At 47.3% G+C, this 26,288-nt stretch overlaps 1 protein-coding gene across 1 annotated transcript in view; it reads right to left on the bottom strand.

Moving 5' to 3' along the window:
• Positions 1 to 3,423: 3,423 nt before the first annotated feature.
• The window catches only part of LOC144942773 (putative G-protein coupled receptor 162), a 41,159-nt gene continuing 18,294 nt past the window's right edge, over positions 3,424 to 26,288 (bottom strand). Inside the window, exons 3-5 of the mRNA XM_078869684.1 lie at positions 13,010 to 13,199; positions 6,237 to 6,397; positions 3,424 to 4,963 (exon numbers count right to left, since the gene is read on the bottom strand). Coding sequence (XP_078725810.1) covers positions 4,250 to 4,963; positions 6,237 to 6,397; positions 13,010 to 13,199 — 1,065 coding nt within the window. The 3' untranslated portion in view covers positions 3,424 to 4,249. The remainder of the gene's footprint in view (positions 4,964 to 6,236; positions 6,398 to 13,009; positions 13,200 to 26,288) is intronic.

The raw sequence follows: 26,288 nt of genomic DNA, 5'->3' as shown, positions 1-26,288 counted from the left end.
GCTGCTCGATCAGCCAGTGCACGTGTCGTCTTAGCGGGACACCTAGCAAGCGGCCAATCAGTGCCGTGCTTCATGAATGATTTTCGTCCGTCAGTTTTCGGTGGCTCGCCCCGCGTTTATTTTGTCTCTGTGCGGTAAGTAAACATTTAATCTTGGAGCGACGGCATCAGCGTGCGAGGCCAAACACGCCGCACGAATGCAAAGCCGCACATATTTGTTCCTGTGCAGCGTTTATCTTATTCTGCTTAACACAGAGAGACACGCATTACATAAATGAGCCACTGATTTGCCATGCAAAGTTTTAACAGGGTCATCATTGCAAAACTGGACTCGAGTAAGAACACAACGATTGATGCTGCTGAGAGCAGAAACGGGCATACTTTTTTTATTCGTTTGAAGGAGAGGGGGGGGAAATGTGTTTTCAAATATTGTTTTCTGCTGCAAAAAGAGACGAGCACGTTGACCCAATGTACAGTCATCCAACCCACGTTATAACAACAACAACAACAAAAACAACAAATTAAAATAACGACGATGATATTGATCATAATAGTAACGAATTTTTGAATCACAAGACAAGGCAGTTGTTGAGTTCAGAAGGGAAGATAGCGGAATTTTTTTTTTTCATTTCAAATTGGAAATTCACCAATACAATTAACACAATACGGGACGTCAACTTAAAGCACATAATGGTATTTAAAACGTTTATTATCAAAGCACACAACCTTCAGCTACAGAACACCTGAAACATCGGTAACATATCAATAGGACCAGTCACATCATTGTAACGGTCGCAGCCGCTTGCACGCATGCCCCCCACCCCCCCCCCCCCGGGACACGAGTCATCATCGCTTGAACCGACGCCCCGAAAAGCCAAACCCCAGCAAGCGCACAGGCGAAAGGGCGCGGGTATCGGGGCGAAAACACGAAACACGTGCGGAACGTTGTCGCAGGTGTGCACTTCCACGGGATAAGACACTGGATTTGGCGTCGGATCGTGAACCGAAAGGATTATCGTGGACCAATGGCGGAGCACTATCACAGAACTCGATCGTTCAAGGTCGCAAGAACAAATCACTGGGGGTTTTCATGGAGTGCACCGATGTTGTGAGCTCGACGTCACCATCTGTTGCGGGTTATATTTTTTGTCGCTTGGTATTTTTCTTCCTGCACGGCGTTGCTTAGCTGTGTCAGGAAGACGAGAGGAACGCCGCGGGGAACTGAAATGCATGCCTCGTGTGCGTCTTGTACGCTCGTGGGAAAACGAGGTCTCCAGTCTCTTTAGGTGGTGTTGTGTGACCCGAGTGTGGAAGAAAGAGAGCACAGAGGCAATGGTGCCTACACGAGTGGTCAGTGCGTGACCAAACTTCCTGGCCTTCCGAACCAAAATATTCACAAGACCCGATCGCCACAAAACAACAACGGTGGTCACAGCCAGTTCACTCGTGCGCTGGTTGGCTGCGGAGTTTTTCATTTAAAAAAAAATCTACATTAGCACCCCACAAAGAACTCATTATGTCTGGCTCGGCCGCCACAGGCACAAGTGCCTCGTGCTAGTCGCAATTCTGCAGATGTTTCCTGTTTCAAATGAAGTTAAAATTGAAAAGTAAAAAATATATATATACACATGAACGTCTCCATCGAGCAGCACTTGGAAGTGCCCAGCCGCGGTTTGGCCATCCCTGGACATGTGGAGATCTGACCCCTGGTCATAAGGTGCCAGTAACGTGGGCTTGTTAATGAACGTGTAACAATGAACTCTTAATGTAGATTCGGGATCATGATTTAACCAAATGAAGGTTTTTTTTGTCTCGTTTTTACTGCCCCGTTTGCATTATTTGAATTTTTGTCTTGTCTCCGTACAGTTTTGTTCACTCAGCCTTGATGTAACCGCATGTAGTATTACATAAATGGTCAACAATGGAGTCACACAAGTAGGAATCTATGCACGTGTTGTGAGCACAATGATACATTTAAAGTTATTGATGCATCGTTACGTTCCCAATCGTTAAGCTTTTATCAGAGCACTTCATTGCAGTGTTTAAACCATCTTTTTAAATTGCGCTCTTTTGTATGAGATAATACAATTGACTAACCACTTAAGTACAATTTATGTAATGTTTTTCTTGGCTGCAGTACTATGCAATTCATTCATGAATACGAGTAGATTTCCCATTGGATTATGTTTTAAGGTATCATATTTTAGAACCGCATGCCGACATGCCCATCTCCATATATTCATACCACATTTGTAAATAAATCCTGGCCTTTTTAGAATTAATATCGTAATAAAGTCATCGACAATAATGCTTTTCAGCTCTTTGTCAATCCACTGTTTCGATGAAGGCCTTCCCACACAGTGTTAGTCATGAGGGGTCGTTTGACCATACTTCACCACGTTGGTCAGTGCGGATTGGTGAAGGGGATGTTTGGTTAGCAGGGGAGGATTGCCACGTCTGCTTCAGATATTCAGATATAAATCACCACGATGTTATCTGTAGCTGGGAACTAAACCGGAGTACTCGAGTATCGGGATTTATCGCAGTACGCTGTGCTCACCACTGCAACCCTGGTCCCCCAGACAGGAAATTTAATACAGTACAAGGAGATGGAAATACTTTTTTCGTGGCATTTAAGCGTAGCTCGGGTTGCATTGCAGAGCTGCGCCTAAGGCTATGGCCACTATGAGCTTGCTTGCCAACCGTTTCAATATTTACAGTTAGTTAAAAAAACGGCAAAATGAACCCTTTCATAATACAAGATCAAAATCACCCTTTTAAATGTTTCCAATCATCAGATCTCAACAGCTAAGCAGGTCTGAGTCTGTGTTTAGTACTTGGGTGGACGGGAGACTGCCTTGGAATACCAAGTGTTGTATGCTGGTGTTGAGAGGTGGCCAGGAAATGGCAGTGCAGAAATGTATTCTTTAATCTGCGAGGTGTTACCCGATTCAAAAATATGCGTGGGGTTATTCTGGGGGAGTTGGGTTTCCTCCCACACGAAGCCAACCCCTCTCATGGAGTTGGCCAAACCATCTCAATGTAGCAGGACCCTCCCAAGAAGAGTCTTGAGACTCAGTGAGGCTCTCCTGGTGAAGTAAAGGGCATTGCTATTATTAATATCATAAACGTAACCCACAATTCGCTCTGCACTAAATCGACCAACGTGCTTCGCAATATTTCGCCTTTATGACATTTAACATCATGTCCATAGAGAAAGTGCTTCCTTCGGAAAATAAAATCAATTGACGATGTGCTTAAATAAAAAATCAAATGTGAATATCGGCAACCTTTGTGTGACAAATGGACAACTCTGTTTTAATGGACAATTAAAGTAAGGCTGTCATAGTGACCCTTCACCACCACTAGATGGAGACTCGCTTGTATCGGAGGAAACATCTGTCCTTTGTTTTTCCTTGCAAATCATCACGGCTCAACTATTAAATGGTTCCCTTCTTGATATTCAGCACATCAGCACCTGTGGCTGCAAAATACACGCAACATGCTTCATGCAAGTAAGAAAAGTCCTCGCAGCAACACGAGCCTTGTTACGCGTTCATCTCAAACCTCGAACCTCGCCGCTGTTGTACAAGAGGGCGCAAGACAACTGTGAAATTATTTTGCACTTCTCTTATCGGTCCCAACAGTGATCAAAAGATGGCTCATGCCTATAACACCAGTCAACCCGGGAACAGTTGTTATGCAGGCCACACGCTGCTAATGAGACTCAGCAAAGTCAAAACCAGTCCAGGATTATGCCCCTTCAAACAAATACTGCTGCAAAACGTTGGTCCTTTATGCCCATTGGTGATGGACTAACTAAGTGCGATTCTGTTTCGATGATGAAACAGACCCTTTCCTCTTCATGTGTTTGTTCTATTTGATTATTCTCTGCTGTTGAATGCGTCTTACTCTTTTTTTATTGTCCTGATCTGTATTCAGGGCTTTTTTTCTCTCATCACCATCCATGGTTTTTAATTACAGTCACAGTAGTAGTAGTATCGTGAGTACTGCAATCTTATCAATCGGCAAAGATACACATTTATTCAATGGCTTATGAATAAAACCCTCAAGACTGGGTTTTCCAAAAAAGCTGTTATGTTTCAACAGTCCAATCTGCCTCCACACTCACAATCTCGGTGGAAAATCTCACACGAGGCCATGGAGGGACCTCGGAGCTCCACCCCGAGAGCCTGATCTTGGAAAACCAAGTGCGTTTCTCAGTGCCCACGCAATTCCAACGCACATTGTCACTGAGTTACACCGTTCTGCGTGGAAATATTGATTCTTCTCATGGTCGAGCATTTGTCCCAGCAGCAGCTGTCTGCGGCACCGTGGTCTCCGCACTTCATCTGCGCTGCCGCCATCTCCGCGTCCTCCGCATCCCGATTACCACCGTCGCCGCCGATGTCAAAGGTCCCTCCAGACACGACAAACAGTTCGCAGTCGGGCAGGCCGCGCGCCCCCTTGGACGGCGTGCCGTGCCTTGGCACAGGCGTGCTGGTGCGCGGGCCGCCGCCTCTTGGCGTGGAGGAGTGGGCCGGGCTCGGGCAGGGGCTCACCATCGGCGTCTCGTCGATGTAGCTGATGATCTCGTCGAGCGTGAAGAAGCGGCTGCTGCCGCTGTCGCCATCGCCTTCGTCCAGGCTCATGGTCTTGACGACGACGGGACGCAGCGTGGCCGTCACGCCGCCCTCCGAGCGCCGCCTGCGCCCTGCGTAGTTGGCGGGGCGCCCGTCTGGAGCCGATCCCGAGGTCGAGATCTGCCCGGCGCTGCTGCTTACTCCGATGCTGCCGCCACCGCCGCCGCCGCCTAATCTCTTGCGGTAGTGCTTGGGCGAGGCGTGCTGCTGCAGCCCGGCGGAGGAGTCGTCTGTGGGCCCGCGAAGCTTGCTGCCGCTGGACGAGCCCACGGGCCAGCACATGTCCCCGTCGTCGTGCGAGCAGCGCCTCGTGTGCGGCAGCTGGAAGAGAAAATCGCACACGAGTTAGAAAACGAGGGATCGCACCCCTGAGCTGGTCCGTGTCAGCGATGGGCCGAGACGTCGAGCTAATAAAAAAAATATGTCAGATTAAATTTTTTTTACAGATGCTGGGCACATGTCCAAAAGTCCAAGTGCCAAGCAGCGAGCAGCGAGCAACATTCTTGCATGTGTAATAGTAACGGTTAATCCGCTTCTTGAATTGAGCAAGGTAACTGTAAGAGATTTGGAAGAGAGGCGATGGGAAGAAAGTCTAAAGTGGAGCCCTGCGAGGAAAGATGCAGGAATATGAGTGTCTGGACCTACAGTTTGGTGAGTGGGTGAGTGACTGAGTGGGTGAGTGAGTGTCTTGTTTTTTACCTGCAGTGTGGTGGTTAATCACAGTACAAATGAGACGAAATAGTCAGTGTGCTCGACCGATTCCACGTAATTGGGTGGAGGGAATCAATGAGTGAAGTTCATGGGAACGAGAAGTGATAACGAGGCGACTGATTTAATCGGTGAGTGCGGGATCGTTAATCAGCCTGACTGCTTGATGTTTAATTCGCATTGGAATTTTATCTGTTCCTTTGAGTGAGTAGGACATAAAAGTGGGTTAAGTACAGACGGGTTTGCTTGTTTGATATTTGCCCGGGTGATATATATTGTAGTGATGTCATCAAGGGAAACAGACATTTTCAATCTAGATTTGAAGTTTTATTTATTTTATTTTATACCTTACATGACTTTACCGAAAGATCCAAAGAATTTCGACATTTCCAGTGGGACGTTGATGAGTCAACACATTCTGTACCACCTTCTCCTTGGCAGACCAGGGGACAAGCACCACAACAGTGACTTGCGCACAAACACGTCCACGTCTCCGAGCACCTCGTGCCCTCTTTTAGCCCCGCCCCCCCCTCCCGATACGTTCCATTCATTGGCTACCACATTCTGATAAGCTCCCCCCCTCTCCTCCCCTCCCCCTTAATTTGTATTTAAGGGCTTGCATCTTGAATCCCTGCCTCACTTGATGCAGCAAATCTGGCTGTGACGGTCCCACCTGATGACGGAGACTTGTGTTGCCTCCGAAACGTCGTGATTTTAATTTTATTTTTATTAATTTAATTTTTTACCTACGTGACTTTACCGAAAGAACTAAGAGCATGGTAAGGGAGTTTCGCAACATTTGTGGTCATCCACCAGTGCTGCATTACAGGCGTACATAGCCACCCTTCTCCCGGCTATGAATGTTTCACGGCTCTGCCAGAGGTACCTGGAGGAAGTGCTTGCCTTCCACGAGCAACTGGTGCAGGTCACGCAGCTGGTACCCCTCCAGCGGTATGCGGTTGAGAGCGATGTTCTCTTTGCTGGGGCTCAGCTCGACATCGCCCTCGGCCGGCAAATCACGAACGCATCCCCCGTTGGTCTTCATGCCTGTCGATATACACACACACATCGATGCAACGGAGAGGCGAGCGTTGCCATCATGCAGCATAACGTCGCATATCCGTCCATCGCAAACCTGACCTGTAAACCAGCAACTGCGGAGGCGCGGGTTTGCTGGACCACACAAATGTCGTGACGCTCCTTTACTGTGGGCGTCAAGGTGCCATGCGCTGGTTTGACAGAAGGCAGTACAGAACAAAATACGGACCCCCACCGTTTCTACCTGTGTGGGATAGTGCGTTTCCCCCTTGCGCGCGTGCGTTTGCTCCGGGTGCTCCGTTTCCTTCCCACATGTAAACACTCGTGAATTGGCCGATAACACCTTCGTATGTTGGGGAACTGTAGAGCTTGGGCAACTGTTGGTATCGCCGGCTCACCCCGTGGATGTCGCTTTTTCTCCCCCGATTGCGATTCGTCGCGCCTCTTCGCCGTGCTCTCTCGTTGTCGAGAGTGAGCGCATCCTGTGCGGTGCCGCGCTCCGAGTTTAATTCATCATCATCATTAAAATATCCAACGCTGTGATTAGCAGGTCAGGCTACCTCCTGTGTGCAATCGGGCCGGGTTGTCAGCTGTTCATACGATGGAGCCTTCTGCGGATGCCACTGTGCAATAGAATTACGGTTGCGGCAGTCACATGGCTGTGAATGTGGCATTGTTATCGTACGGTACAACTTTGCATATACGCAACCATCACATATCTTGCCTGACCAATTAGCCGTCTATACCGAGTGTGGTATAGTATTTTTGTATGCCTGGTGTAATTAGTCTCTGTATGTAAAGGTGCAACCCTGCAGTTGCTTGCTTGTGGCACTGTTGGTGGAAGGACCTCCAATAGAGGGAGCTCTGGAGCGTATTTTTGGCCTACTCTTTCACTCTGGCCAGTCGACTGACTGGTGTTTCCATTGTTTGCATACTGCTGGATGGTCGGAGGAAAAATGGGGTGTTAATAAACTTGCATCGTCGATTCAACAACCTTGCCAGGAAATCGATCGGGCGACCTCGATTGCAAGTCCCATGCGCTCACCGTTACGTCATCGATGTGACCTTTTCAGACAGTAATGTATTCCTAATCATCCGCCTCGAAAGCACAGTGTAGCATGTTCCCATGTGTAAAGCAGCGTTAATTATTTATTTCCAGTACCTCATTTGTACGTGGCGTGTATCTGTAATTATCTACAGATGTTCACATTTCTGACCTTTCACATATCCGTCTCCGGCGAGTGGGTGCTGTGAGGTTGCATACATTAGTGCTCGACTATTACTGCTGTGTTCTCTGGGCGTACGCATGTTGAACCTCTAGTAAGCAGTGTATAGCCTGGATAGTTGAAAAGCATAAAACAAACTTAATGCTCATGTAATAAAATGGCTGATAACATGAAATATATATTTTTTCCCACCTTAGGTTTTGTGCAGTCATTGTTTATGGACAACACAAAGTGTTAATTCCCCATCGTTGTGGAGAAAGTTCATAACAATACTTTATTGCTGTTGCCAAGTTTCTGTTGTGTAACCAGATCTAAACAAAAGGTGTGGGTGTTTACCCTTGCCAAAATAAACTCACAAAATGCATAATGTCACCTTACCATTCTTTCATCAGCCATATGGTCTTATTTAATATATATACTTTAGCTCCTTAGTATTAGTTAGACTTGTACCTTTAGTATAGTTTGACTTGTAAACCACTTATTTAAGATTTAAGATTCCTAAATGGTGAATGTATGCACCTTCCGGCCAAAGTTAATTCCTTGTCTGTGCGAACTTTCATGGCGAATAAAACCCTTTCTGATTCTGATTTTGATTCTGAGTGTATTTTGGCAGTATTGGTTCGATGTAATCAAACCCTGATACGGATTTTGACAGTGTCTCCATCAGCAGAGTCAGGCTTGTGGTGAACCAATGCTGGTGAACTGGCTGATGTTTATAGGCAAGGACCCTTTCTGTTAGATATGGGTCCTAGTTTGATTGAAAGGTTTTGTGACTGCAGGGATTCATATTCTTGGTTCTGTCGGTAAAGTCACGTAGAAGGGAAACAATAAAATAAATAAATATTATCTATAAAACAAAATTATCACGACGTTTCGATTGCAACACAAGCAATCATCATCAGGTGTTTTCAAATCTTCTTGCTGTGGTTTTCACACCTGATGATGATTGCTTGTGTTGCAATCGAAACGTCGTGAGAATGTTATTGTTTTATATTTTAATTGTATTGTTTCCCTTCTACGTGACTTTACCGAAAGAACCAAGAATATATATGGGTCCTAGTTTGAGGGATGTGAGCTTAGATGGAAAGCACACCTCGGTCGATCGATACATTGTGACGGGCCAGACTTTGAAGGCAGCCTTTGTGATGAATATTGTTTGTTTGGTGGCTGAAGGGACATCCTCTGGATTCTAGATTTGAAGTTTTCGTGACGCCAAGGATCCATACTCTTTGGTTCTTTCGGTAAAGTCACGTCGGTGAAAAATAAAAAAAAATCGTTCATCGCTCGTCCCTCACTGCTCCGTGTTTAGCCGCCTTCTTCAAAGCCGGGATGCATGAGAAATGATGAAGACCAATTTATTTATTTTTTGTTAAAGACAAACTGGCATTGTTAGACGACGCGGCCAACCCAGTAACGCTGAGTATCACTGTCCTTCGTGCAGAATTATGCCCGTAGACCGGCCTGAGGATCCTCTGTCCTCCGCTGGTCTCTTTCTCTGTTCGCCCCTTCCTTGTTGGACATCGCCTAGCATCGCTGTTCTTTGCCTTCCGCTGGGCCTTTCCCAAAGAATCTCCTATCGATCACCTCCTTCCACTCATTCCCTCTCACCACCACATGTCTAATCACCTCCTTCAGGTCATTCCCTCTTACTATTACCGCCTAATTACATCATTCAGCTTATTCCCTTTCACTGCTGCCTGCCCAATCCAGCTTTCCTTCCTCCTCCTGATCGATTGAGTGAGTCCACATTCTCCCACCTGATGCAGAATCTTCAGATCCCGGAGCTAAGCTGGTAGAGCCTGGGTAGTGATTGGATGAAGCAGATGTTGCAGACTGTGCAGCTACCTTTTGAGCAGCAGAAGCAGAAGGCAGTAAGTACAACACATTTCATCGTTGTGCTAGTCTTCTACACTTCCACATCTGCTCCCCACCTTCACCAATCCGCACTGACCAACGTGGAGAAGTATGGTCAAGTAACACCCACCCCTCCCCCCCATTACTTGCACCACATGGGGAAGTCTTCATGCAGCAGTGGATTGACGAAGGCCTGTTGCACGTACGTGGGTCAACAAACCCACTTGCTGCACTGACTTTCACTCAGTGGTGGCTCGATGTGAGCGGTCAGTAGGGCCGGGCACTGCTCGACAAAATGCATAATAATACTAATACTTATTCTTGGTTCTTTCGGTACAGTCACGTAGAAGGGAAATAATAAAATAAAATAAAAATATTACTTTATTATTTCCCTTCTACGTGACTTTACCGAAAGAACAAAGAATATGAATCCCTGCAGTCACGAAAGCTTTAAATCAAAATTGAATACTAATACTTGCTTGCTCATGAAGATTAAAAACTGCGTATGCCATCTCCCACCCCATGCTTCCCTTGCCGACCCTCACCGCAGGGATCTGTGCCTCCACCAATATATTTACCCACCAACCATCACTGCAGCTGCAGGAACCACCTTATCTTGCGTGCGTGCACAATGCGCGCACACACAGCCGAAGCGACTCCCAACAACATCTAAGTCTCAGGCTTTACACGCGTGAGTCACTGGCAATGTGCAGCCACGCGCGCCACGTGACGCCGAGCTGACACCCGCTCGCTCGTCTCTATTGAAGGACGTGTCTGGGTCAAAGTGCGGCCACCGGCCACTGCAGACGCAGCGTATCGATCGAGCGGCTGAGCAGCAGTCTAGACACGCAGTCAGCCCCCAGGGCACCACTCTGTGGACCCATTTGCCAGCGGGGGGCTGGGGGGGGGGGGGCGGAGGGGGGCGAGGGGACCGACGGGGGGCGGACGAACTTGCAATCCAGAGCTTTTGTGCGTGCAATGCGCACATGTCTGTGTGTTGTTTAATCTTGTCCAGAAGCCAGAGAATGCTCGTGCTGTTCGATCTGCTGGGTGGCACGTGGCTCGCCACCTTGCAAGCCGGGCCTCTCTCACACGCGCGATCTCCACGCCACCCACAGACTCGCAGTGTGGGGATCATACGCCAAGACGGCACCACGTAGCGACGTGCCTCCTCCCACGCCAACCCCTTGGGTCCCTCTTGAAAAAAAACCTCTCAAACGGGGGTCTTTTCCAAGGGGGTCCCTCCTAGCAAAGCCCCCAAGCACGCAGCCCCCCCTCCTCTTCTATCCCCAAATGTCGACAGTAAAATTCGATCTGATAGAGCTGCCGTGGTGTCATGGTCAGCTCAGCTGGACGTGCAATCCAAGGGATGCCAGTTCTCAGCGCTCTCTTGGCGTGGCAGTTGAGAACAACGGGGACAGTCTTCTTAAACCGCCTCACTTCTGATAATTGTAAAAAAAACAATTATCATATTTTTTACTGGCAAATGAGGTTCCAATGGCGCCTCACTTCTGTTCACGCTTACGGTGACTTTCAGACCGCATTCCATTCTCCTTCTCTCCCCCCTCCTCTGCTCCGAGCATAGATGGACTCGTCCGTCTGAACAACCGCCAGTCGCTGTCCGTGGTGCTGACGATAAGAAAAAAACGCCACTTTTTAAAAAACAATTCTTGCTGTGGTTTTCACACCTGACGATGATTGCTTGTGTTGCAATCGAAACGTCGTGAGAATGTTATAATGTTTAATTTTTATTATTGTATTATTTCCCTTCTACGTGACTTTAGCAAAAGAATACGCCTCACTTCTGTCCACCGAGCACTATGAATGGGTACACCATGTGTAAGTTGATTGGCAGGTCACTCGTGATGGGAGGCATTGTGGGTACTCCCACCTTGTCCACGATGTCTGGCCAACATTTGAAGAGTAGGCCAAATACCCTTCCATCAGCAGTTCCCTGGGCAAGTAATTGGATAGGCTATAGCTTTCACAGTCAATTGCCATATTTGTTATTCAGTGTACTGCTGACTCTAATGACGTTACAAAATTAACTTAGTCTGCCCCTTCAATCGGGCTAATTAATTTTGTCTCAATCAGCCGAGCTTTGTACTTTGGAGAGCAGTTCTCGTCCCCATCACTCATGATGATTCTCATCCAATCGGTGAATATTGACTGCCATAAAAACAAATAAAACACTCGCTGCTGAACAATTTTTCATTACTCATTTCGTTAACAACATTGGCGCTGCTATGTTACGTTTGCGTTTAATTACTGATGAGCCCGTACCCTTAGCGAGAACACCCCCCCCCCCCTCCCCGCTGCTCTTTAACGCGATCGACTGTGAGTGAAACCCACGCTGTACTCGTGGCTAGGCCTCGGCAAGGTAAGGTAGAAGTGTAAAAACAACGAGCCTACCTTTACCCTACCTTTTACCTTACCACAATACAATCACTCTACCCTACCTTTTACCCTTTAGCAGGTAAGGTAAAAGGTAAAAAGCAACGAGCCTACCTTTTACTCTACCCTTTACCCTTACCCCTTGGCATGGCGACACCTTTACCCTTTACCTTTACCCTTCTACCCGGTAAAAAGGGTACAATTACCTTACCTTGCCGAGGCCTACTCGTAGCTTTGGCGGTCGGGCCATTTGCTCGAGGTGCCTGCGACCCCACGGGGGCAGACGTCACTCGCAGCGAGCCGCCGGTGTTGTTTCTAATCCGGGAGGATGCGGCAACCGGTTGGCCAAATTCGTACACGCGAGCATCGCTGCTCGGATAAACCCTGGCGCCTTCTGCACTTTTAACCAGCCGTGGTGACATTCCAACTGGCGCCTACGTTCCCAATTGGCGGTGTTGACCCAACATCCTCCGATGCTGAAAAGTGTACCTGCGAATTACTCGGCTGGGATTACACGTGGCAACGTCGCCACCCCCCCCCACCCCCCAACTGCAAAAACTTGTCAGGACCCTGCTGAAAAAGCGTCTTTGACTCAATGAACAATAATAGCAAAAAACACAATGTGAAGTCACAAAACCACTGGCAGATGTCCATGCACGTTTTTTTGTTCTACACTTCCACCTGACCGCCTTCTCTGCAACCGTGCAAACGAACGAGTGGTTTAGCAAATGTCTAATGGGTGAAGCCATATCAGCTGGCTAGACTGATTTAACTGTGTCTTAGGCTGGCCATTTATTACCATTAAGAGCCTATAGACATTATACTCTGCTTAAATATTTGACGGGAATCTTGCGTTTATCCCTGCAGTCACGAAAGCTTTAAATCAAAATCTTGTGTTTGTCACTGGTGTCACCAGCGGCGTAGCATGGTTGCCATAGGTCCTGGCGCAAGGAATGAAATGGGGCCCCTTGTCTAAATTTGCCCACTCGTTGTAGCCCAGAAACTCGGCTACGATTGCCCCCTATCCTGATTTTACCAGGATCGCCCGCTGTTTGTGGTAACTGCCATCGATCCATTGATGAGTGGATGGATAGATATCTGAATGGATCGATGTATGACCCACGGATAGCCACCGTCACCCACCCACCGTCATCGAGATCCTCGGCAGCCATGAGGGTGGCACAGTGCTCCCAGATGGTGGGGCAGTCGGCACGGTAGCGCTCGCATGCGCACAGGAACAGCGGCAGCAGCAGCGTCTGCACCACGGAGCACCAGAGCAGCGCCAGCACCATCCAGAAGGACTGCGCGTCGTAGCGCAGGCTCACGAAGCTGATCACCTGCGTGTGTGTGTGTCAGAGGGGAGAGGAGCGCACGGGTTGTTAGCGGGGACGCTATCACATTTCTGGGATATTCATCTTCTTGGTTCTTTCGGTAAAGTCACGTAGAAGGGAAATAATAAAATAATAAAAATTAAACATAATAAAATAATTTATCACGACGTTTCGGCTACAACGCAAGCAGCCGTCCTCAGGTGAAGAATGAAACACCACCAAGCTTGGAGCGTATATTTAAGCTGGGTTGGAGGGGGAAGAAGAGCGCCTTGACAAAATCGAAATTTCTTGGAGACTCAACCGGGACCTCTGGTCGATGAACTGGCTGCACCGCCCACTTCACAGGTCACGGGCCGCCCCCTGCCTGCGTAATGAGTCGAGCGTGACGCTCGGCAATTTTAAACCGGGGACAAAATGGGATATTCACAAATAGGAGCAGAGATGACCGTTCTGACACCGGGATTGTCTCAGCCAAACCAGGACATTTGGGAGCTTTGACCTTAAGTTGAGCCCTGTACAAATGAGGGGAGGGATGCCCTAGATACAGAGGAGGGAGACAGAGAGAGAGAGACAGGCTTTCACGTTAGCCCAGATGGGCATGGTGGTTATACACACAAAAACTAAGACAAAGATCCCCCCCCCCACTCTTGCACATGGTATTGGTGTACACACAGAATAAAGATAAGATAAGGCGCAGGTGCTGTTGTGTTGGGGGGTCCAAGCTCTGTGCATTCACGAGGCTGGGATGACCTTTTCACACAGAGCCCCACCGTGCCACCCAATGGGATGCTTGGAGCTGTCGGCATTCGCTGAAAACAAATCTCCTTGCTCGGAAAGCTCCTGGCCAGAAGCCAGGGCCACTACGAGCGACGAAGTCACAGTCTGTTGTGTCACAATGCACAGAGCAGACAGAGAGGGCAGTGGCTGAGAAACACCGTAAACCAATAACAATGAAAACAAACAATTCGCCCAGAGTAACTGGTAACATTTACACGGAAATGTATCAGGATTATCTGATTTTTATTTTATTTAAACGCTGTTACACAGGTAATTGAGGAAATGTTCCTCTGAAATATGTTTTTATTTCAAACACAACATTTCCCAAACTCGATTTCAAGCTTTCGTGACTGCAGGAATTACTCTTTGGTTCTTTCGGTAAAGTCACGTAGAAAGGAAATAAATTAAATAACAGAATACGACGTTTCGATTGCAACACAAGCAGTCGTCATCATAAGGCGTTGCGTCTCTGTGTGTCTGTGTTGTGTGTCTCTCTCTGTGTCTCTGTGTTGTCTCTCTCTGATTGTGTCTCTCTGTGTGTCTCTCTCTGTGTGTCTCTGTGTTGTCTCTCTCTGCTTGTGTGTCTGTCTGTTTGTCTCTCTCTGTGTCTGTGTTGTCTCTATCTGCTTGTCTCTCTCTGTGTGTCTCTCTCTGTGTGTCTCTGTGTTGTCTCTCTCTGCTTGTGTGTCTGTCTGCGTGTCTCCGTGTCTGTGTTTTGTCTCTCTCTCAAATTTAACAATCTTTGGAAGAACGTAATCAACCAGATAGGGTGCTGACTGTTGTGTTAGCCGACTCTCTGTGTTGTATTGCATTATATTTCTAAGTTCACTAGGTTTGTTTTCTACCTGATGACGATTGCTTGTGTTGCAATCGAAACGTCGTATTCTATTATTTAATTTATTTTCTTTCTACGCGACTTTACCAAAAGAACCAAAGAGTAATACCATTTCCCCTTCACTTTATTCCAATTGTGCTCTCGGTGTTACGCCACGAGATGAAGAATCTCTTCAGGTGTCTCGAGGAGCAGCGCATCCCTTCGTTTTGGAGACGTGGATATCCCAGAGCTAACACTTCAGACCTGTTCAAGTTACGAATGGTTCACGCAGCAATGGCCAGCACGTGTCCCCAATGGCCCTGCATAACGAGAGTAATGTTCATCACGTTCTGATTGTGCTCATGATGGAACATTTAAATTACACGCTAACTCACGAGCAGTGAGTCGGTGGCCAATAGCTCCGTAGATTGATGATTAAACGAACGCTAAATATGGCTTGTCAGTACTACACGTAGCGTGGCAACAGTAATTAATGATCACATTACCAAATAATTGGTCACTTTTGCATTCGTGATACAACTAATAACCACCAGCCACCATTCGCTCCCAGGACACCTCCAATTTTCTCAGCGTGACTCTGCCCCTGCATAGAGATCTGTAGGCCAAAGCGGCCTCAACTCACTCCCATAAGAGATGCCGTAGCTCAAGCGAGCTCGTTCAATCTCACAGAGATCACGTGGCTCGCACAAACTCATTCACACTCGTAGAAATGCGCGTTAGCGTGAGAAAATAACTGGCCAGCGCGCATCTGCAATCTAAGCGCTAACGACTGGGGATGCACCTTTCTCAGTACGGCTGGCAGCTGCTTGCATACACATGCTTGTGTACACGCCGTGCACAAGACGTGTCCACACCGTCAAGCGACGTGTACAAGCGACGTGTACGCGGACGGCGCACGCGGATTGCACGCGCAGATGTTTGCCCGCGTCCCATCGTTCCCGAGAGGAAGACAAAGCCTGGATTGTCTGGAAGGATTAATGAGGCGAGTTGTGAATCCACACGACGCCTCTGGATTTTGGCACTCCCGTGTAAACACACACACGCGCGCACCCCTAAAAAAAAAATTTTGGGTTAGGCCACGTGGTAGCTTTATGCCTGTCATTAACCCTTGACCACCCGAAAAGATTGTCACGCTTACAAGATTGTCACGGTTATTTACACAATGCCAATGTATCGATCAAATTCTGGCCGATGAAGCTCCTCCCCACCGGTGGCTTAAGATAAAACAATTGGCCAGGGAAACACATGTTCTAATTATACGCACGCTTGGCAAACATCATCTGTGAGCGTTGACGCAGGTATACCGGCAAAGCGCGCGATATTTGTCGATGCCGACGCCGGATTGATTGAATTTGCCACTTTGAGATGCATTTTTTATTTAACATGCCTTATCTGAGCATACTGGGTGGAGTGGGAATGGTGGGGGGGGGGTAAGTTGTCGGACTACCCTGGTGACCTGTGACCTGGTGACTTCGTGACCTGGTGACTTGGTGACCTGGTGACTTGGTGACCTGGTGACCCGGTGACCTGGTGACTTGGTGACCTCGTGACTTGGTGACCTCGTGACCTGGTGACTTGGTGACCTGGTGACCTGGTGACCTGGTGACTTGGTGACCTGGTGACCTGGTCATGGCTCGCATTAGCTTCGAGTGATCTCTGAACCGGCCCCCACCTCTGCCAGCCCACACTGGCCAGCGTAATGAAGTGGACAAAAAGGTATGTTTATGATTATCCAAGCCCACTCGGACAACGAGTTTCTCTTGCGTTCCATTCCAATAGGCTCTTATCGCGTTTTAGTCAGAATCGGAAGTAGAATATGTATTCATACTGGAGGAATGCAATGAGCTATAAAGCTCGTTCTCACAGATGTCCAGTCATCACCGACACACGAGAGGTTTGTATCTTGCTCGCGATGTGTGGCCAGTTGTTACGCGATGAGTTTGGAGCGCCTGGATAAAAACGCCACACACAGCCCACTAGAAGAACTGTCTCTCAAGCTGTGCACGCGTGGGGAGTCAGAAAACACCCTACATGCACTGCTTCCGGCAGGCAGCTCACCACCTTACAAGCGGGCCTCTCGTGAACACAATCTCTGCGCCATCCACAGGCCGCTTGGAGGTCAAGGGGGAACTGTGTGCGCTTTTTTTACACGCTTTTATTTAACTCACTCTGTCTGTTGTTGTCGTTGTTGTTTTCGTAGTTGTATCCTCAAATCTTGTAACTCAATTTTAACCCACTTCCCAATGTGGTATCGACTGCAAACTTGGTATACTTACGTCATACTTATGACAATACAATATTCTGTCATAAAAAAAGGTTTTTAAAACATTCATTTTTACATGTTATGTCCACGCTCAACTGACGTTGGCTGTAAATCACCACGGCCCCTTACGTTATGGCAAGCTTTGCGACCACTTCCTGGAGTCTTGGAGTTCTGCCATTACGAGTAGGGTACATTTAATTAAAGTGTGTTTAAATAAACTGTATTTTTAAATAGTCCCTTTGTTTGACACAGCGAGATGACTGGAGGTCCAAATTTTTTTTACAAGGATGGGCATTAAAAGTCGTTTCTTTTTAATAGAGCCAAAAAGATTGGTATCGATGGACTCGATAGACCACGTGTTTTATGGTTTCATTAAACGTGAAAACACGACGTGAAATAAGATTTAATTGCAGGCGTGTGTCACCGCAGGCCAAGTTCAGTGTGGGAGCGTAAGACACTTTACAGCATATTCCCTTTGGCATCAACCCCGAGTGTACCTCCTGGCAAATCCCTTCCTCGGGGTCCCTGCAGGCAAAGACCCAAGCGAGACCCCCTTCCTACCCCCCACGTCTCGACAGTAACAGTCGATCTGATGTATATATATGGGATGCTGCCACTGTAGTGTAATGGTTAGCACACCGGACTCGCAATCCAGAGGTCACCGGTTCAAATTCATCTCCCAGCGTGCCAGCTGAAACAATGGGCGGGTTTCTAAAACATCCCCCCCCCCACCACCACAACCACTCCTGTCCACCCAACAGCATAAATGTATTACTCTACAGTTGCTAGACGGGTTGCTTTCAATGGGATAAAGTGTGGTTACAGTACTTCCACCCCTTCCAAGGCACCTGGCCAACGTTTCGAAGTAGGCCAAAACGCACTACAGTGATCCCTCGTTTATCGCGGTTAATGGGGACCGGAGCCCCTCACGATAGGTGAAAATCCGCGAAGTAGGATTGGCCCCCTAGGAATTTCCGTATATGTGTGTGTGGGTACCAGAATGTTTAAAATATGTATATTTATACTTTATATATATTTTTTACTTAAATCTATTTAATTATACAACCTTAATATTATACATTCTCTCTCTCTCTCATACGATACGTATTATGGTGTTTTACACTCACCAATGACAGTAGTATCTTGAGACTTGACTCCAGTAATGACGACGACGACGACAATGACGATGACAATGACGACGATGACAGACCTGTGCAGTTCGATGAATGTGATGATGAATGATGATGATGATGGTGTTACTGCACAGGTATAATGAGGCCTTTAAATCAGTTCGAAAAATCCGCGATGCACTGAGGCCGCGAAACTTGAACCGCGAAGTGGCGAGGGATTACTGTATACATTTGGGGGCTCTCTACATTGTACGCTGACCTCCTCTTTCACAAGCAATGGTATGAGCAGGATATTTAAGGGCTACACTTTTAGCTGATAGAGCCACGAGGCCTGTGGCTGACCCCATGGTCATGCCTCATCCTCCTCCTCCTCCACCCACGAGATTCTCTCTAGCACAGAGGACCAGGGTGTGCCACTGCATGTGGCGGATAAATAATTGATGTGTACCCATGGCTGTGTGAGTGCAGTTACGTGGTGTGGGACGGGGGGGGAATTGCCTCTTTGCTAGGTGCAGAAGCGACACGTAAAATCAAATCCCAGTCGCTCCCCACGAGATTGCTATGAAGTCTGCCAGTGTAGTGTGCCCCAGTATCTATCCAATTAATCTGCCTTCCGTGTTCATTTCAAGGCAATTGATTGGGCACATCGCATCTGTTTTGCAATGAATAGCTCAAGCGGGGACTGTGTACTTTCCAAAAAAGATTATGGTTAAATTACTTGATAGAGTGAGATGACAGCAGGGGAAAAAATGTGCAATGGGCGAATATGGAGTGTGTTGTTTTAATAGAGTCACGAGGATTGATATCGGATCAATATGCGTCTCGCGGTTTATAACACGTCTCGCGGTTTAATTAAACATTGGACGTAAAATGTGAAATGGAATGTAAGTAATATTCGCTCTAAAAACAAAGCGCACGGAGTAGAATATTAAAATGCTGGCTACTACCCTCCTGCCCAACCACCCGTTCACCCACCGTCATTATTCAAATGCAAGTGGTGTCCTAGGATGTGGCGCCACACTCTCCCATACACCAGCACGCGGATGACGTCCACGTGTGATGGTGAGCACATTGACCTTGCGATCCAGAGGTCGCCGGTTGGATTCGAGCTCCCGGCGCTGCAGCTAAAACCAACGGTGCAACTTTCTCAACCTCCCCACACCTCCTCCAGCCCATAGCCTCTATCCACTCAGCAGTGTAAACAACGACTCAGTAAAATTTTGATTAAAAGCTTTCGTGACTGCAGGGATTCATATTCTTGGTTCTTTCGGTAAAGTCACGTAGAAGGGAAATAATCAAATAATATAAATATTAAACAATAAAAATTCTCACGACGTTTCGACTGAAACACAAGCAACCATCATCAGGTGTGAAATCCACAGCAAGAAAATTTGAAAAAAATTCCGCGTAATCACACCTGATGATGATTGCTTGTGTTGCAGTCAAAACGTCGTGAGAATTTTTATTGTTTATTATTTTTATTATTTTATTATTTCCCTTCTACGTGACTTTACCGAAAGAACCAATAATATAACGACGCAGTTAGTTTACGATTTGCACGTGGTGTGTGTGTGTGTGCTGGGTACAGTGTAGGTACCTCCCCCTTTTCCAAGAGGTTCTGGCCAAGGTGAAATAAGTAGACGAAATGCACTTCAGAGGGTCTGTCTGGAGTGGCCTCTATTGGAAATCTGTGAAAAAGAGCTTTTATAGCTCATTGCAAGGCCGTAGCCATGGAGTCCACATTGGGGGGGGGGGGACCAAATCTTACAGGAGGTCCGGGGTCCCCCCCCCCAGAAAAAAAATGTCTAATTTTGAAAACTCATTTCTTGGCATTTCCTGCCTAAAATAAAAAAAATGCACTAACACATAGGATAGACTTTTTTTTTTACAATAATGTCTAATAGTGTATTGTATTACATTGCTCTGTTTTTTCTTTTTTTACCTTTTCTTGTTTCATTGTATGTAATGGTAGAGATTAGGGATTAATAAAGCACAACAATAACCACAATCATATACAAATAAATGTATTTTATAGCAATATATTGGGGGGGGGGACATTTTGAGCATATTTGAATATTGGTATCTGTCCCCCGCCCCCCCATATATTATAATTATAGCCTTAGCTGATTGGATTCCTCCAGTATAAATAGATATTCTGATTCTGGAAGGCCTTCTCACGAGCAGTGGCGTCAGTTAGCAATTGCAGGGCTGCACCTTCTACGCACAAGTCTCGGTGCGTCCCTCTGCTCGTGGCGTACCTCGATGCTGCAGATGTCAGCGTTCACTTTCTTTGCCACTCAACTAACAGTCGCGATACGATTCGACAGTCGGTTCACGTCTTAAAACCGTGCGGTGGAATGTTGCGACATCTCGCGGTTGGAGGGGCTCGCATTAAACACCGTTACAACATGCGAATACAACCACGTGCATTGATCCACACGGATGTCGTTGAACGGTAACCGGAAACCGTTTAGAAAATTCCGCGTAATCGTTTTCAGTGGAATTTCAGCAGGAAGAGGCGTGCATACCCGAACTGTACCCCACCACATGCGAACTGCCGATCCAATTGCCGTGGCGTTATCCATTTATACTACTGGGCGGATAGAGTCCTGGGGGAATTGTCTGCATGTTGAACTTCTTTCGCACCAGCGTACGTAGCCAGTCGCGCTTATGGACAACAAACTAAAAACAAAACGCAGTTCTACTATGAGACCTCCTTCACCAGTGGCAAAATATAGTAGTAGGTTTTTACCCTTTAAACTGGTACAAAAACCTACTACTATATTTTGCCACTGGTAAAGGAGGTCTCATAGTGTAAATGATTACCCCGAGCTCTCAATAGTCTGATAGTGCGCTGTTTTTGAGTTGTACGCCTTTTGGCGTCATCTGGTCCAACACCAATGGAGACTAGGCTCTAAGGTAAGCTGTCTCGGGTGTGGACCAATCAACTTCAAGGACAGTGCATATCATTACCATTATCAGAGTTGTTTCTTTTTGTTTGCATTTTGACTGCTTGTGTTGCGGTTATTGCAAACATGATGCCTTGCATAAAGGTGTCAGTTTTGTACCAGTTTAAAGGGTAAAAACCTACTCCTATAAAACGCAGTTCTGTTAGAAATTAGTTTTTTCCCGTATAGATTTAAGAAACTTTCCCCATTGTTTGACCTGCAGTGCCCAAAAGATGGGATGGAACGCCTGACCTTTGGATTGTATGTCCATTGTGCAGATAACCATTACACCACTGTGGCAGCATCCTTTTTTGTTCCATCTCAGTAAAAAAAACGTGATGTTCATCACTCTCGGCATGTCTGTGTGTCTACGCTCAACTCAGCGGATGGATTTACAGACCGATAACATTGAAAAAAACCCCCACCACAGCCGTTCAATGTGAATCGCACACCGAGAGCGGACAACTGTCCTTGAGAAGAGGACGAGGGTACCCTATTAACTAATTCATATATCCAATTAGTGGGAGAGAACAATTGATACGGGCTGAATTATACGACTGCAGCGAAACGTAAACACGGGGAGACAGAGAGAGACACAGACGTCAGGCTTTTGTGTTGGTACCTTTTACCGCTGAAATAGGGATATGAAAATCGTACCCGAATATCATATTTCTGAATGTGCGTGATTAAAAATTTAAAAGGGAGAAACAGAAGGACACGAGTGAAAAAGTGAAACCACTTCTTTTCAGGGTTAGTGATTTGAAACGCTAAACTCCCAGGATGCTCTGCCGGTGTATTTTCGGGTTGTACCGCATGTTGTTGTTTTGCCCGTTGTCCAACGTTTTGCATCCACATGTTGCGAGCTTCTGCAGGAACTGAATTAAATCAAATTTCAGCACCACACGACGGCGCGTTGTTCGTCACGACGTCCGATGTTTCAGGAACTGATTTGAATTGATGACATTTGTTCAGTTTTTGAAGGAGCTCCCGGCACACTGAGCGAAACTTCGGACACCGTGCCGAACCTCGCGCGGTAACCCCTAAAACACATCGGAGAGCTAAAGGATGGAGGCAGCTTGAACCAGGGACCTACCCTCTGCGGGTAGATAACTTTCAGAAGAGAAGTAGATAATTCAATGTACACGTGTTGGTTCAAGGAAGCCCCACTCACCCCGTCTCTCTTACCACTCAGCAGTGGTAACATTTGTCGATGTGAGGAGCGAGCCGCGCATTTGGAGAGAGGAATGATTGCAAACCACGCGGCGGGTTGGGAAGACGTTGTCTGTATCAGAGCCGCTGCTAGAGGTTGGGGCAACGTGCCAACCTCCGACTATATTCTGATATTCATTCTTCTGTGGCTGGTAAAAGCTCACTTTATTGGAGGTGCCGGCCATGGAACGTCTATTTGTCTGAAGCATGCGCTGTGGATGACTTTGGCAGGGGCTGTCCACTGCTGGACATATGTACCCCATGCAGGGAAACCCTTTGGCTGTGGGGCCAGGATATGAGAAGAGGAGTGATTAATTGCATTCTTCTCGGATGGTTTTGAGTGGATTTGTTGTTTGTGTCATTTGCCTCTGTGATGACCTCTTGACCTTTGCCGTGAACGCTAACGATCCTCAATGTAACACTCTCACGAAACATAATACCGGTGAACTCTCGTCGATTGAGTATTTAATCACCGCATCGCAAGACGTGCGGTCCAATCTCGCGAGACTTCGTGCGGACTGCGCGCCGCGGTTTTGCGTTTCACGGGGGGGGGGGGGGGGGGCCTTGAGCCATGGACGTTGACTTCAGGCACAGAACTTGACAACAAAGAGAGAGAGAACACGAAAGGTCTGTCAGGATAGCTGCTGCAATAAATTCGGTGGATTTTCCATTGCACCATGAAAAGCTGAAGTTTGGACAGGTTTCATGAAATGCAGCACCTAAAATAACTCAAGGCGGGCGGTGATCAAAATGAACGTGGTGGTGGTGGTGCCGCTGAATGTTTATTTTATTATGAATCCAGAGTGCGCGCAGGAAACGTGTTTGAAAGGACATTTCAAAGACTGCGGGTGACTGCCGTGGCACTTGCATCTCCGTAAGCCACGGGGACATTCAACAATAACAAAATGGCTCGTTTGTGAGCGGGCTTGAACAGTCGCCACAAAGACGCCGTCCCCGCCGTGGAAGTTCCTCGCTTTGAAATGAGGCCGCCCAGAAACCAAACTGCAATCTGTAAAGTGGCTCAGCGCTCCTTCAGCTTAACGCACATCTCCGCGAGCTGAATATAAGCGGAAATACTGCGTAGGTGTAATGGTTAGCAAATTGGACTCTCCAGTGGTCCTAGATTTTAAGCTTTCGTGACTGCAAGGATTCATACTCTTAGGTTTTTTCGATTCGATTCTACTTATCGGAGCAGCAGATGAAACAATGGGGCAAATTTATGCAGGTCCAAACACATCAATTTATGCTTCTTCGCTCGCACGAATGGACTCTGGAATTTGGTCCCGTCGTCTCTTTTCTCAGCTAATACCAGCTTCCTATCACCGTGCTTAATTCAAGACGAGCGTTTATCTATCGAATATTCTACAACTTTAAGGACGCTGTTTGTTGCTGGACGCTTGGCGTTGTGGTGTGGGGTAGAGTGTGGCTACTCGCACATTTTAGACGACGTCTGGCCAGCATTGAAGAGTAGGCCAACACGCCCTTAGAAGTGAGGGGTTCTCTAGAGCTCCCTCTAGCGGAAGGTTCATCTACCAGCAGTGGCTTGGGCAAGTAATTTTAGGGCTACACTTGTATATTACAATATATTTTTTTGCTGCTGCTGCTGCATAATACAAGCATCCGTTGTGTTTTTGGAGGTTAAAAAAAACTAATTTCAGGAATGACAGTCCAATTAGCCTTGCATCCACAGAGAGCAAATCATGGGAGTCTATTTTAGTCGATAATGTTGAGTTCAGCTCGGCTGGAGGTGAGAGGCAGCAGCAGTCAAGTAAAGGGCTTCACGGTGCCATGCTCATACGGTCCGCTGACCTGCCGTGTGGCCAATTCTAAAACGTTTGGCGACGAAAATCATCCGTTAGCGCTGCCTGCCGGCACCGTGCTATTTGCATGAAGACGTTTAACAAACGCTTCGGAGAGGATGCCGCACGAAAAGGTCGGGGACCCTACGATGCGTCACCACTGGCCGGGACATGTTAGGAACGGTGACGAAGGCCGGCGATCAGCGTAAGACACTCCAAGTGGGAGTTACACTTCACCAGTAGCAATAATTATGAAAGTTAAAGGTGCAGCCTTCGCACTTTCTTGCTCATGCCACTGCTGGTGGAAGGACCTCCATTCGTGGGAGCTACAAGGAACCCTTCTAGAGGATATTTTTGCCTTCTTATGCCACTGCTAGCCACTCGTCTCAGAAGAAGTGGTCGTACCCACACTTTATACCACCGCACGTGGCCTGCCGATTGACTGACTGTGGCCTACCCCATATATGCCGCTGCTTGGTCGGAGGAGTAGGCATTTTAGAAACTTGCGTATTGTTTCAACTGCAGCGCCGGCAGATGAAACCAGCACATCGTGTTGATTTGTTTGCTCAAAAGCAAACCGTCTATTTGTTGAACTTTTTAAAAATGCACATTGGCGGGCACATTAAGGTTAATTCACGAAGGCATGCGTAAGCACGGCCACAACAGAGGCTGCACCTCCCATGCGGAGCAAAGCCACATCAACAGGTGTGCACTTTTGCATAGAATCAATATCGAAAATGTCTCGCGGCCTTTCAGCGTGATTAACGTCCTTTCAGCCGATGAACTCCTCCTGTCTCCCCCCTTGCCGTCATTTGTCACCAGGCAATAAAGGTACTGTCCTCGTATGCACGTACGTTAAATATATTTTGAACGTCGGCGAGTGGATTTTACCGACCGTGCTCTGCATCGTACTCGAGGCTGGCGAGCGTACATCACCAGCGCAAGCAGATTTATCCCCACATCTCGCGGCTACGAATCTCGGTGTGCGTACAGCTCAAGGCGCGGTGACATCTGCTCTGCCAAATTTACACTCGGCCACAGGTTTCGCGATAGACACGAAACAAAGCTGGTAAATCATCCTGATTCTTTTTTTGGCAAAAAAAACACGTCCAACGGTGATTACATTACATCACATGGAAAAAGCTGGCACGATGCGAATGACTTTTAATATTAGTCTAATTGTTCGGTACGGTGGCAGGGCACTGTGATGAGTATGCAGTTTTCAGAACTGCAATAAAATTTTCCGTAGTGATTACATTTCCCTCCCGCCCACCCTCCTCCCAGCTGTGGACTATTGCTGAAATGTCATCTGTCACATTTTGATGACACGGTCGAAGCACTCATCATCTTGGCAATGCATCGCATTGCTTGTAATTGACACTTTCCCATCGGATTTCATGGCAAGACACGCTGTGCGATGCTCAAGTCTGGAAGAGAACATGGCAGGTAAGGGTTTTTAGCTCTCAGTTGGCAAAAATAAATGTCGCACTGGGTTGCACACGTGCGCAGGACAGAGGGAGGTCCAGGTTGCCGTGACGGTGGCATTTGGCGTGTTCTCCACGAGTCTGGCGACCAAAGGGGAAGAGATGACCTCAGAGCAGATGGCGTTAAACTGTTCGGGCAGATCGTGGAAGTCGGGTATCTACTGTGCAGCAGCTGTTGGATTTTGGCAGAGGGAAGAAAGGGTGGTCGCATCAGCGGTTTTATTCTTGAAGATGTCTTTGATCTTGATATTTTAAAATGTTCGCCAAGAAATTAATGGAATCCTAGAGAGTGACGTCGTGGATCTCTGTGCGCGGGTCGATGCTCACAAAGTAAAACCTCTCCCGCGCCACTTGGAGTGACATTTACCGTCGCTTGACGACTGTCACACGCGGTTGTGAGGTGTGTGTGACCAGGGGATGGCAGTGCTGAGTATCGCCGCTCTCATGTGCGGCGGGGTTTTCTCCGGGCACTCTGGTTTCTTCCCACACGAAGCCAAGCACTCAATAATAGTATTGGGCAGACATCCCAATTGCAGCACTCTCTTGTCAAGAGAATCCTGAGATTCGGCGAGGCTTTCCTGGGTAAATACTTGGTAATGTTATTATTATTATTACACTGGTCAACAAATAAAACATGTCTGGCCTGGACT

This window comes from Lampetra fluviatilis, chromosome 28, assembly GCF_964198595.1.
Source record: "Lampetra fluviatilis chromosome 28, kcLamFluv1.1, whole genome shotgun sequence".
Lineage (NCBI taxonomy): Eukaryota > Metazoa > Chordata > Hyperoartia > Petromyzontiformes > Petromyzontidae > Lampetra > Lampetra fluviatilis.
Note: the sequence above shows the minus strand (reverse complement) of the source record. Positions and strands in the feature narration are given on the sequence as shown.